The following is a 14,165-nucleotide window of genomic DNA, read 5'->3' as shown; positions in this document are numbered from 1 at the left end:
TAGTATATATAGTGCGTCTTGTAAATTATATATTTGCTATTCCTATACCCTTTCTGAAACTATCTCAATGCACCTCCTGGTAAAAAAGCAACAGTCGTGTTAATTAAATGAAACCAATGAAATGAAATGAAAGAATTTATTTCGGACAAAAACACCCATATTATGTTAGTAATGACTTACGGCTAAGTGTGTTAGTAGAAAGTATAATTACAATTTGGAATGGCATGCAGAGACATCCAGTGAATAAGGATAGGGCTGTCCATCCTCTCAATCACCAATCACCTTCAGGAGAGTGTTGGTACTGCCCCGAACACGCTCGCTCAGAGACGCCCCCCAATTCCGCATCACTGCTTGGAAACCGTCGGTTCTCCATGCGGCGAACATCCCCAACGCGCTGCAGCGCCAGGGCAGCCCCAACAACCCCCTGAAGGCGTTATTGTACTGGACGCGCAGAGCACTGTAGGCTTTTTTAGTGTAGTCACTCCACAGGTTGCACGTGTATAGGGTTTGACAATACGTTTTAAACAAGGTAATTTTCACCTCCTTAGAACAGCGTGCAACCTTAGGTTAAAAGCTTATCCTCTATCTAATAGAAATCTCGCTTTACGGTTAAATATATCAGAGGGCGTAATAGGTATTTCCACCCCTTGACGACACCTGACTAGATCTGATAAATTTGTCAAATAATTCCAGGGAGGGCGTTAGATTGCATTGGCCTGCTTTATGGGGAAACAATTTGCTTAAATCTACCCCAAGTACGTTAAGTAGGTTGTAATTTGGTGGATAAATTGGGTTGTCCGCGAGTTACACCCGCGGTGCTTTAAGGACTGTTGGATGCTTTGGAGCAAATTACATTACTAAATCTTTCATTTTGTTGCCTTTTCTTACTTTTTTTAGCATCTTACAGTGAATGTTACAGTGAGTGTTAGTGAATGTATAATCTTTGTCATTATTTTTTTGGGTGAGGTTTTTCATCTCCATATTATCCCGACTATTGCTAAAATGTCATGACAAGGCTTTCAGTCTACCTGCCAGCCACTTTAATATTTTTTTGCACAGACAGACAACATTATTAATGCAACGTCTTTTACCTTGGAAACATTGCATCTGTTCAGAAATAAACATTGTACTTATTTTAACTGCAAATGTAAAACTGTATCGTTAAGATACCGACATTGTAAACCATGGAATGGTTATTAGAGTGAACGATAAGGCTGAGATCTCCGGGAATGATTGCAGCTCGAAATGGAACGAAGCAGATACAAAGTCGCTAAATAAAGAATCGACTGCAATACTTTAAATGCTAACTGATGCTACTATGTTTGTAATGTCGCCGTCTTTTATAGTATTTCAAATATGATAAACTTATTCAAAAAATTCACATTTTATGTTCTCGTTTCTGTTTACACCACATCGCATTTGAATAAAGCTTCTCTTAAAAGTCTATCCCTCTCCATCAGTCTTGTTTTCCCAAAAAACGAGTATCCGTCCGAATAAGCTTATTAATAATACGTCTAAAAATATTCCGTCCAAAGGGTTTTTCAATGGAGGAATTATTTTTTTAAGACCGAGAATTTCTTCCGGCCCGTTAAGGTTTGTTGATAAATATTCATAAGGGGGCCGGGTTTTTAGATTTCCTCGCCTTAATGAATTCGCAGTACAATCGAGGGACATACGTACTTTGAGCTGATTTCTTTCTGCCCGGACCGTTTTTTAGGCGAAATGTTTCTTGTTTTTGTTTCGTGGCCTTTGAAAATGTTTCAAAGCCACGTTAAAAGCAAAGAGAAACATGAATGAAATATGAACATAGTGAATTGAATGAGTTTTTGACAATATGGACTTTAAGACTAAATGGGACCCTAGGCTGTCAAGAAAAAATGTATACCCATGAAAATGACGTTACATAGGAAATCATAAGGAGCCTCTTATTATGAAATTTGATGTGGTTCCCAAATATGTTGGCCAATGTCATTTTCGACCGAGTGTATCTAAACAAGCCTAAATATTACTGATTATGTAAACGCGATACCGACCCCTATACCTTTGTAAACAATTCTTCAATATCGACCACTTTATATTCTTCCCGTATCCACTTAATCACAAATGGAGATTCAAAACAAAACAAAAAAAAGTTGAACAAGCTTAAAGCAAATTTTTGTTTCACACAAGGCGAACTCATTTCGGAACGAACTTTCCCGGAAGCCACGCCCGCTGTCCCCTCTGTAAAACCCTGTTTTATTTATATTTAGACGCGAAGGTGACGCCCTCTAACTTTATTACGAAGATGGATGATTTGTTTTTTTCATTCGTGTCCTGTTGAATCACAACTCCCCCGTTTTTGGGTAATGGATGCTAATAACCTTGTCTGTTTTATGCAAAATTGACTGAAAACTTGGTTTCCTATACATTTTCGATATGAAGCAATGAAATGGCGAAGTTTTTGATCAATTGACCTCGCAAACGAACCTTGGATGCAAATACGTGATGAGTATTCGATTGTTTCGTTTGAAATTGAAATGAGAGCTGCATATAATGATATAACCTCCAAGAACGGTGCAGTAGAGCGGTTGAATCAAACTGTTGTGAACTTTAATCCAAGTATTTGTAAATTATATTAGCCGCTTTCTAGTAGCAGTGTGTGTTATACCATCACTTGCCCGTTCATACACATCTATTATGAATGGATGGAACGTCGCGTTGCCATACCTATTGTGCGGTGAAACTTTGCTCGCATAAACTTTACGATTAGCTGCCTTATTCAGCTTTTATATACCAGCCAGACTGAAAAGGCCTCACGTGTCAAAGCATTACGGCATAAACTTCAACAGAATGCTAATACCCGAGCATTCAAAATTAGAAACGCTTCAAAGGCGGTAGCGGTAGGGGAAGAACTTCAAACGTATTTGAAGTAGCTTTAGTATTTGCGCAATTAGGAAAACAGACCTCTTGCACGCCAATAGTTATGGCCGATTGTCGAGCATGATTGTCAAATGAATTGAGTTTGTACCAGCTGACTGGAATGGTAATGGAATTCAAATTCCCTTTGAATATGACGTATATTTACATTATCTTATAAACGTAGCAGATTATAAATGTGAAACATTTACATGCTCTTGTTACCTTTCAACTTTGAACCGTGTTATAACAGTGCATCGACATTACTTGGTATGCATAAGAATCTTCAATTGACTGATTTTCTTGCTGAATGGGTCAATATGATATAAATCGATTATATGTATATTGCCTTGCAGCTATTAGTCCATCCAGGCAAGTAGCATCCAGGAGGATGCAAATATTCAGATTACACTTTTTATTAACATAAATAGGTACAACAATAACCACGAAGTAAAATGAAGTATGGAGGATTTGGTCACACTTTGACCTGTATCTAAGATAGACTTATAAATATAAACTCCAGGAATAGTCCCAGCTCTGATCTCGCCAGGTGGAAACTTTATTATTTCTGCTTTTATATTTCTACTTCAGTATTTTTTTTCTGTCAGGTAAGCTTCAACAAATATTTATGAACACTTAAGTAACTTTGGAATTTAATAGGGCGTACTTTTAAGTTATTATTATGTACCTACTTGTAGGTATATAGCTAAAAATATGCTAGTTACTTTACTCTTCATGTTCTTATTCAGGGTAGGGTTAAGACTTTAAAGATCATTACTAGGACTTTTTACATGACTACTCGATTGACCGCTTGTTATCACCTTGATTTAAATGTACTAACATTTTACTTTTTTGTCTCCAGGTCTTAGCGGTTCAAAAGCTGATCTCCAGCATCGGCGCGAAGTGTTCGGTTCTAACCTGATCCCGCCGAAGCCGCCCAAAACCTTCCTGACCCTAGTGTGGGAGGCTCTGCAAGACGTGACGCTTATCATTCTGGAGGTGGCCGCCGTTGTATCGCTAGGGTTGAGTTTCTACAAACCGTCCGACGACGATAGTGACATAGGTGAGTTTCAAACTAATGTTATAACTATAACTTTTTGTGATGTGTATGAAGTTATTAATGATGAGTTTGCACGAAAAGTCAGACTGAATGGTGAAGTAAATTATAAACGAAACGTATTTTTAACACTTATAGCAAAGTGCGTTCGACTTGTTATTTTAATAAACACTACTATACTAAAAGTATACGACAAAATTGCTAATATTTTCAATATTTGGTAAAATACTTAGTACTGTTTAATATTTGCATGCAAAATATGACGAGACTTTAATTGATCATCAAAATCTGTTGTCACCTGTTTACTACTCGTTGAAAAAATTAAACGTAACATTTATCTAGAACTAGGATTCCTCTATAGTCGCTTTTCAGTAGAGTGAACATATATTACGTAAAATACCTTCAATGTTAAACGTGTCTGTCAATTCTAATCTTTTTTAATACTAGTCTGTGTAAACGCAGTTCAAATTGTCACGATAAGCACATGTGGCCATGACTTTATTTATTCTTCAGAATATACGACTATCTAAAAGAGTTAACGGCTTTGTAATAGACGAAGTGATTCAGTGGTCGTAATAAATTTCCCGTTTGTCATTTTACAAGTAGGTTATCGACAATTATTTAATATTTAATTTCCTTTCTTTTGTCATTGTTCTTATTGTTCGCCGTATCATCAGTTTTTTCTCATTGACTGTCGTATGATTATACGTACGACATTTCCTAATTTACATTTTGAAATTAATCACTGTCATTATGTCTATCCCATATTTTCCGTACTGTATTGTGTCGAAATCGTTGTAGTATCGACGTGTTCCCCGTTAAAATATTCATCACATTCGCAGTCATGAATAACGGATTGTGTGCTCATGTCCCGTCAGTTTGGGTTAGATTTTAATCCAATTTTATTGCATACTGCGACAATTTAATTGCAATGTTTGTCAATGTTGATTGCATTGCATCATTGCAATCGCTTTAAAAACACGGCCACTGATTGGATTCTGTTCAGTTTTATCACCTGTGTTATATTTTATACTTATTTTTCACTAGAATTTAGATTCCTGTTATGTTTAGTAATTTTTAAAGTAGGTACAGTGGAGCGACGTGTGGGAAATACAGCAGTGTCAGACACAAATCGGTTTGACTACCAGACAGTGCAGACACATGTTGATTTCCGGTTCAGACGAATTCTGTCCGGAACGGAAATTCAACATTGTGTGTTATGCGGAACATCGAAAAACTTCGACTGTAGTGTGCAAGTGCGATTACTGTTGTAGACAATATAATTAATGAATATATTTTCTCTTTTCAATGACTATGTGGATAGACGATCCTGGTAAGAATGAATGTAAAAACACGATTGCTCGTTCCATGTACTCAAGTCAAGGCACTGAAAATGATCACGAACTGCAACTAAATCTCGATCAATTCGATGTTTCTAGGCATTTCTTAACCATGGTGTCTGTCAATGGCCTATCCAGAGACCATGGTAGTAGGGCATGGTTTAGTTGCCTTCAGGTCTTGAGTACTGTGTTTAGATGCACTGTTGTACCCTGTCCTGATTGCTTCACTATTAGTAAACCTTCTAGGTCCTTCTCCCAATAAGGTATAGCAGACTCATCGTTAGAAGTATTTATAACTACTATGATGCTTCTATTCTTATTTGATCTTTCATGTTTAGATCCGTGTTACATTAGATATAGGTCATTTATATTGTCTGTAACATTTCCGAACTCTTCAGTATCCTTCCTATTAATGGTGCTTGTTGCTTCTCCCCTGCTTGTATGCTTTAAGGATGCTATGTTATCTTTATCTGTCCTAATCCCTTGAACCTTTATAAATGTTATAGCATCTCTAGTTACTATCACATTTTCTACATATACTTCTACATCCATTTCATACATTTATAAATCCATGGCCTAGACTAGACAATAAGACAAATGAAATGTGTTATTATAAGTAAGCTACTAGAATAATAGAATCATGTAATGTCAGCCTAGAAACAGAGTAGTATACGAGAGTGCTTAATAGTATCACTGAATATATTAAGGGTGCGGCATTAAAATACTGGTCCATTAACATTAGGCGAAGCTTAAGTATTTACTATATATATTTATAAATGCTACTTAGTTGTGCCCCTCAATTGTTTAGTCTATTTTTATGTCTGAGAATTTTCCTAGCGTAATTCTCGAAATACATTTTATCGCAAAAGTTTTCATCGCCGTATTTAAATAATCGCTTACAGAATCGATAAAATTTGTGTAATTAAAGATGAGACAATTAAGGCAAAAATGAAAAACCTTTATTTTCAAGCATAAGGTATCTTTTCGATTGCCTGTAAGTTATATCTGAAAAGATACGGCGGTGTCGGGATCTACATCAGTGGAATAACCGCTAGGAATAATAAAATCTTCAATTCTGACATTTCTAATTACCCGGCCCTTAAACTGCCACGATCTTGCCACATGAGATCCCATCGGCAGTAACTTTTATTAGGCCAGCATCAATCTTGCTCACCGTAATCCTCGGCTTCGGGGCTCCGTCTTGTTTGCCCTGGTTACAATGAAAATACTTTGATATACCTCCGAATATAGGCATTGTGCCTTTGTGGGCTTTAGGGATTATGAACGAATCCCAAATTTTGCATATTTGTACGTCTTGTGTACTTATACTTCAGCCTTTTCGACTTCTGTAACCAATGAACATAGAGCTGGTTTTCATTTATTACAACTTAAAGTGAAGGTACTCGTGTCCAGAATTAGAAAGAGACGGAAGAATAAACTGACAGATGCGCGTGTGTATTTCATAAGATTACGCATTATCGTATAAATGTTATACCTACTTTATGACTTAAACTTACTTTATTTGCGTGGCTCCTCATCACATTTACATAAATACGCTTGAACCACGAATATTCTTTCAAACAGCTGTCATTTTACTCCTGCTGGTCCTGGATATCAGTATTGATAGATTATATATCTAAAATCAGCTTCGTATTTAGCTAAAACAAATCATCAGGTGATAACCAAAACTCACTAATTGCAAGAATTATAATTAAACAAAAATCAACCTTGTCTCGGTACTAGTACTATTCACTATGGCTATAGGAATAATTAGTGAGTTTTGGTTGTCATCTGACGAAATTTTGATATTTACGTATTGTATTTTCTGGTGTTATTCTCCCTATTTAAATTTACAACCTGTATATGTAGTTAATTGCTAAGTAAACCGTCAATCTCATGGCTGGGTTGATTACAATCGGTCACATCATCGGGCCCACTGAACCGGAGAAAAACTCTGCTGACAACATACAACTATATCCAACGTGCCGTGCGAAATTAAACCATATTACAAAGGCATAATTGCTTAAATGCGAAAGGTCCTTGTATATACGAGGGTTAAATCAAAGGAACTTATTTCCATTGAGGTATTTATTTGAAAATGAATCTTGTTACTGAAAGGTTTAGGTTTTATTTTTATTGGGGTTAATAAAAGTTTTATTGCAGAAGTATTTTATATAGTGTGAACGTTTTCAAAGGCCCGTAACTATTATATTTATAAATAATTGATAAAAATATATGTATTATATACTCTCAGAGAGTACAGAAATTTTTGAATGCCTAGAGAGTTTAGTGTAACAACTTTAAGATATAGTTTACTCACAACATGATTTGACAAGCATCACGGTACTTGTTAAATATTTTGTTGAAGCAAAATAACCTTAGCGTGGGCATTCGTTTTACTAGATCGTTTATAGATTACAATTTTATTTTAAAAGATTAGTATTAAAAGTAGAATAACTTACGGCGTATACCATATTAACGCGTCATTTACGTGAACATGTTTGTATCATTTGGATGGCATTTCCAACTATCTACTGATCCTTCTTTGAATACCTGTGTTCACGAAAATCACACAGAACAAAAGCTTTAACCTTTTGAACGCCAAGAACACCTAAAGTCGTCATTACTAGTCGTGCCCACGGCGCCAAGGACAACTATAGGTGTTATGGCGGATGCTGTCAAAGTAACCTTCACACTTTCGAGTAAGGTTTACATTAGCTCCCTTGCGCCCGGGACCTTGGTGTTTGAGTGATGTTTGTGTTTATGATATAAAGCGTTAAAAAGTTAAATTGTGACTCATTTGTAAATTTTAGCCTCCTATGCCTACCCGGGCTTAGCAATATTCGTCACATTTTATTTGCCTTGAATTTGATCATGATACGCCTTAGGTTTAGAAAACATCCCTAGCAAATAATAACTAATTGTAGTGCTAAGCTTCCTATTCCATAAGAGTGATAGTAATAGACTAAGCATAAGCATCAATATTTCATAAGCACCTATATAATATTGTATATCTATAGAACGCCAAAATTGTCGCTAACGATGTATGAAAATCATTTATGTAGAAATGGAACATCGATATAATATCCGAGTACGTCCTCTGCTTGACGAAAACCTTCTCCAAGGATCCACAATGGCCAACAAATAGAAATAGGCAGCCTAGTATAGTAGGGATTTAATATTTTAGAAACACGCTGCTTAATAGTTGTGTTCGTAAGACTTGTCTCATAACCTGTATGTTACTAAAATGAGCCTAATGTTACAGGACATCTGGACGAGGAGGAGGGGCACTACCAATGGATCGAGGGGCTTGCGATATTAATATCTGTCATAGTCGTCGTTATAGTCACAGCGTTCAACGATTACACGAAAGAGAGACAATTCAGGTGAGATTCTACTATTTTCATATAAGGTGAATGTGGGGAAGGCCGTCTATTAATGAAGACGTCTACAAGCTCTTTCATCGCTTTTAACTTTTACGTTTGTACACATACTGCACCTACAGAAGGTCGGTAGAGCAAAAGGAGGGAAGCTCATTCTTTCTCACTGTGTCTGAGCGACGTAAATATAAAAATATAGATCGGGTCATTCACGACGACACGTGCCTTGATTCGTATTGTCATGGTATTAAAGGTTAGATTTGAACTATACGAGAGTTCTGGCCCTATGACGGTCTTCCCTGCAATACATTTTATATAGCTATCTTATCCACATTGACCTTAAATATTGTCCTCAATTAAGGTCGTCTCCAAACTACGATTTTGAACCATTCCAATCTGGCCCGTTCAAAGGGCGGGAGAGCCGAAGGCCTTGGACCTGTTTTGACCTGCACCAATTTATCTAATATCGAATTTGTGGATATCGGTTGAAAGATTTCTGAGTCCCTTGCTTTAGACACCCATAATCATGACATACTCAACTTTTATAAGCTGCCTATGTTAGTAGTCCTAAACGGCACAAAGTCTGGCCGTCACAAACGAGGATTCTCTTTCACCGCAATGCCTTAGAAAATAAAACATTTATCAAAAAATCCTATAATCATAGCTTTTGTAGCGGCTAAATAAACTCGACGTACCAGAAGTATGTGAGGTAAGAGAAACATAGGTAGTATATTTTGCTCGAGGCAAGAGGAGCAGTATGAGGATTCCTCACAACTACTATAAGTATTTATCTTATCCCAATGTCCCTCTTACCCCATACCTTCCATAAATAACCTGTAAAAAATCTCTAGTGTCCAAGTCGCTATGAAGTAGTTTACACTGTTTCAACTCCATTTTTATTTCCGCAGAGGACTCCAATCACGGATAGAGGGCGAGCACAAATTCGCAGTAATACGCGGCAACGAGGTGAAGCAAGTGCCCATCAGCGAGATCGTGGTCGGCGACGTCTGCCAGATCAAGTATGGCGACCTGCTGCCCGCCGACGGTATTCTCATGCAGAGCAATGACCTCAAGGTAAGATCCAGGGCTATGTGTGAAGCAAGTGCCCATCAGGGAAATCGTAGTCGGCGACGTCTGCCAGTTCAAGTACTGGCGAACTGCTGGCCGCAGACGGTATACTGATGCAGAGAAATGACGTCATGATTTTAATCAGTGGTTCCTATCGCCGGCATATCTTTTTTAATTTTACGGCCCATGCCTATTCGACTTTTACAGACAACGGACCAGTATCCACAACTACCATCCAACTCAAACTAGTTGTTTTCAAAATGATCGACCCAAACATGACAACACATCAAAGAAAACACGCACCTAAATAGAAACGAGCGTCGTCAAATTACAAGTATTCTATTTGTGTTGTCTCGTTCAATTAACGCAGAAGAGTGTTATATTTCTAAGCTAACAGTCTCTTTAATATAACAACGTTTTAATAGGTCCCTTATTTTAGTAATAAAATCGATAACATGGTTAGCCTGACAGTTAAGACGGAGCTACAAGCCAATTCGATCATACACTGACATCAAAATTATATTTGAATGATATATTGGCCTGCTAGAGACCGACCACGCTAAGGCCTTTCCAATGAAGCAGAGATGAGAGTTAACCAACAGCATTGGTTGTAATCTTGCCCACCATGACCTACGGTGCCGAGACATGGACGCTCACCGAGGAGGCTGTGCATAAAGTCCGTGTAGCACAGAGAACCAGGGAGCGCGCCGAGCATGCTCCGCTCCGTCGCCATACCAAGGTGCAAGACGTAGGTTACGCCATTACCAAACTAAAATGGCGTTGGGAGGGAAATGATAACGGCGTAGTGGCCGCTTTCGGATGAAAGAAGCCCCTGGCGTCGCACGCCGTTGGCACGTTGGGTGGACGACATTCGGAAGATTGCGGGTCACTTCTGGATGAGATTAGCTCAGGACCGGGACAAGTAGCGTACTAGAAGAAAGGCCTATATACTCAGCAGTGGGCGATATGATGTTTGCTTGTAATACAGCGGAGCGAAGAAGAGACGTGGATTGTAAATATTCATTGATTGCCGCACGCGCCATCTACGCCTAAGGTTTCATACCAAGATTGCCAAATGCTATGTCAAGTGGAATGTGTATGCATTGTCACTGCTGAGTCGGTGGAAGGTTAGAGTGGTCCTTTTTCCTTGGCATACGTCTCTATATTGATATTTTTTGACACATTTATGACATTAATATACAACAGGTGTAATGGTAAATCATATGAACGTTGATAATATCTATCCTATAAAGTCTAGCCATCGAAACTTTATTGAATTCCGGTCGCTCGTTGCGACGGCACCCTAAATCGATAACGCCTCAAACCCAATAAGTTTTACTTCTCTTATTACTATATGTATAACCTCCTATAATCCGTCCGATTTTCTCTTGGCGATTGTCACCTTTACTAGGCTCAGTAGGTTCTAAGTAAGATACTGATAAGTCGTCGAGCCTCTATACCTTTCAAGCACACACATATATGACCACGTATCACGTTTTACTTTTTAGACCTGTGCTAAAACACGAAAAATCTTGTCAAGACTTTCTCACGTGTAAAAAAATCTAGTATTCGAATGTATAAAGGCTTATCCAATTCCCCATAGCTTAGCCAGCATGTCCTTGCCCTACTAACCGTGCACCACTTTTCACTCCCCTAATTCAATAATACCATCAAAACCCAATAAGCCACCGCAGCCCTTATCGCCAGTATCTCGTATATTAATCGTTTAACAGGTGGCAGTAATGCCTAGCGCTATCACCTATGGCTCGTGCGTCACCGATAAGCGTTATTGGGTTATCGACTGATAAACCAAGCGCTGTGGAATTTTGCATCGTTTCTGGCTTTAGAGCTACACGCCCTTTTAGGATTCCTTAAAGCAAGGTTTCGCTACTCTGTACTTAAGAGCGTGCTCGTGTCGTAGTCGTTTAGCATTAGCTTGTGTGCGAATTTCATCATTATCACATTTACCTAAGAGCTTTTTTAAGTAAGCAGACTTCAAAGTAAAACTAGCAAAGGAGTAAACCTCAGTCTAGTACCCACATAAATACGTACGGTGGCCGCTATGTGACCTAAATCGGGCGTACAACTCCATAATTTCAAAATCAACTAACAGGACTGTTCCATGGGATCTCCATTTTTCGGTGTCCATATGATGACATTCATTTCCAAACCTGCAATATAAACACAAGAAACAGAAGCTGAAACGACATCACGTTAATGCCTCATACAAGAAAATGCTACAACCGAATTTGAATTCTCTTTCAGATAAAAACATGTTAAATGTTCCATGCAAGCATCATAATCGGCTCAGAGCGTGTTGTTCGTTCAGAAACGAATATCCCTTTAGCGTGATCCATAAAGCCCCACTTTATCTTCCTCTAAAAATAGCCATAAAAATCTAAAACCGCATCTTCACCTGCATGCATATTCATTCGGCTTCATGAATATTCGTAACACATAGATTATTCGTTGTCGAATGCTCGCGATCGGTCATGCTCTCAGCCTGGATTTGGACGGATTAAGTTATTTAGGCTGGATGTGGTTGTGTTTAGCTGTGATTTAATTACGGCAATTTTATCATTTTTAATTAAATAAATATTTGGGGACAATCTAACACAGATCGACCTAGCCCCAACCTAGTATTATGAGTACTAGGCGAAGTTGTACATATTGAAATGGATAAATACATAGATAGATAGAAAACGTCCATAATTCAGGAAAAAATATTCGTGATATACACAAAGAAATGCCCTGACTGGGATGGGATCCGGGACCTGCTGCCCTACTACCGGCTTCGCTAGAAGACTAAGCATTACTGATATATGTAGTTATGTTAAAATTTTTGATGTGGATATCTTAATAAACTTCTTATACACGTACGAAAATTATTGAACATTCGTTCATTCATTAACCACGTGTTAACCACAGTTGTGTCCATGACTCCGCCTGCGCAGAATTCGGTCTGAGTATTTTATTTTTTATTCTCTAGGGGGTAGACTTCCAATAAAAAGGATTCGTTTACTTTTCATAGTCTTTCAAATGTCAATGTGACATGACTATTATTGGCCAGTATTATACAAACGTTTAAATCAAGCTTATCCACCTGAATGACATCAATTAGGTAGGTATACGAGTACCTAGTTTAATTAAGAAGTTCTCCCGTCCGACGTACCTATTTATGTTTGGAGCGGCCTGAACAATTCCTTACTTAGAATTAGAAGACCCAGCCGACCTATATAACCTATCTATTGTTAAAACAAACAATAATAATCGAATCTCCACTTAAGAGGGAAGCATACTACGTGATCGTCGATACAAAAGGAGAAAACATTTTTCCACTTCTGAACATTTTCTATTCTCCATGATTTTTTAGTATGTTACTGACACAATGAAAAACTAGGTTTATAGGTTGTCCTTTTTATCCAAATTTGTAAAACAAAAAAATATATTTTAAAGTGAAACTTGTAAACTTAGAATATATTATGCTGAAGCAATCGACATCAAAATCAAAGTGGTTTGTTAAGATTTAGTTAGTGGAAAACTTTTTCTCCCGAAATGGAATTGCATAGAAAAATTATCGTTACTTCGTTAGACTCAAAAAGCTATTCTTCCCTCTTAACGGTATGTCTTGGGTCCCTCTATTCATAAAAACATTAGCATACTCGTATCTTCATTTCTGCTGCTCTGCTACTTAAATTTGTTTCCCTGAAATGTGATATGTGAAGTCTGACGTCACTACTCCAAACAGGCAAACATTCTTCACAAACTAAAACCCATTGCAATTTCAACCTTGGCCCACTGTAAACAAGATCCTTATCCTTGTGGCAAGAATACTTAATATCCTAAAGGACTGACATGCGCAATGCGACATTTTATCACGTAACATTTGTTTTAAGAACTTGTTTAAAAAAATATAGTAGTCGCTAAGGACAGATAAGTTTTGTACAAATAACGGATGTGATAAGGCTTTTGTCGTAATGATAAATATGTAAAAATAAAATATATGGGTCGCAAGGTCTTTAGATTTTGATAAAACGGTTTGAAACCGATTCCGTTTGAAAAAAACTTAAATTCCTCTGTTATTTTGTATGGATTTTGTACCTTAGTTTTTGTTAAATATGTAAACGTATAATTTTTTGGTGGTATTAACCTATCATTCATTGTTGTTGTATGCAACAAAACGGCGGTTGAAATCCTCATAAATGTTTAATGTCGAAACCATATAAGAATCGTAAAGAAGAAAGTGCACGACTGTAAAAACTACACTATCGAGCAATAAATTCTATATTACTTTAAGCCTTGCTCGCTTATGGTTGTCATTTATGTATTTTAACTTATCTTAAACATACACTAGGTGACGAAGATAGTTGACTGATGTTGTGTATAATTTGTGTAATTCTACACAGCACATTAATCTCTAAATGT

General features: G+C 37.5%; 1 protein-coding gene across 1 annotated transcript in view; it reads left to right on the top strand.

Moving 5' to 3' along the window:
• The window catches only part of LOC133530525 (plasma membrane calcium-transporting ATPase 2), a 273,270-nt gene that overhangs the window by 221,962 nt on the left and 37,143 nt on the right, over positions 1-14,165 (top strand). The window contains exons 5-7 of the mRNA XM_061868453.1: positions 3,758-3,958; positions 8,558-8,678; positions 9,581-9,746. Of these exons, the coding sequence (XP_061724437.1) occupies positions 3,758-3,958; positions 8,558-8,678; positions 9,581-9,746 (488 nt within the window). The remainder of the gene's footprint in view (positions 1-3,757; positions 3,959-8,557; positions 8,679-9,580; positions 9,747-14,165) is intronic.

The sequence above is a fragment of the Cydia pomonella genome, chromosome 23 (genome assembly GCF_033807575.1).
Source record: "Cydia pomonella isolate Wapato2018A chromosome 23, ilCydPomo1, whole genome shotgun sequence".
NCBI lineage: Eukaryota > Metazoa > Arthropoda > Insecta > Lepidoptera > Tortricidae > Cydia > Cydia pomonella.
Note: the sequence above shows the minus strand (reverse complement) of the source record. Positions and strands in the feature narration are given on the sequence as shown.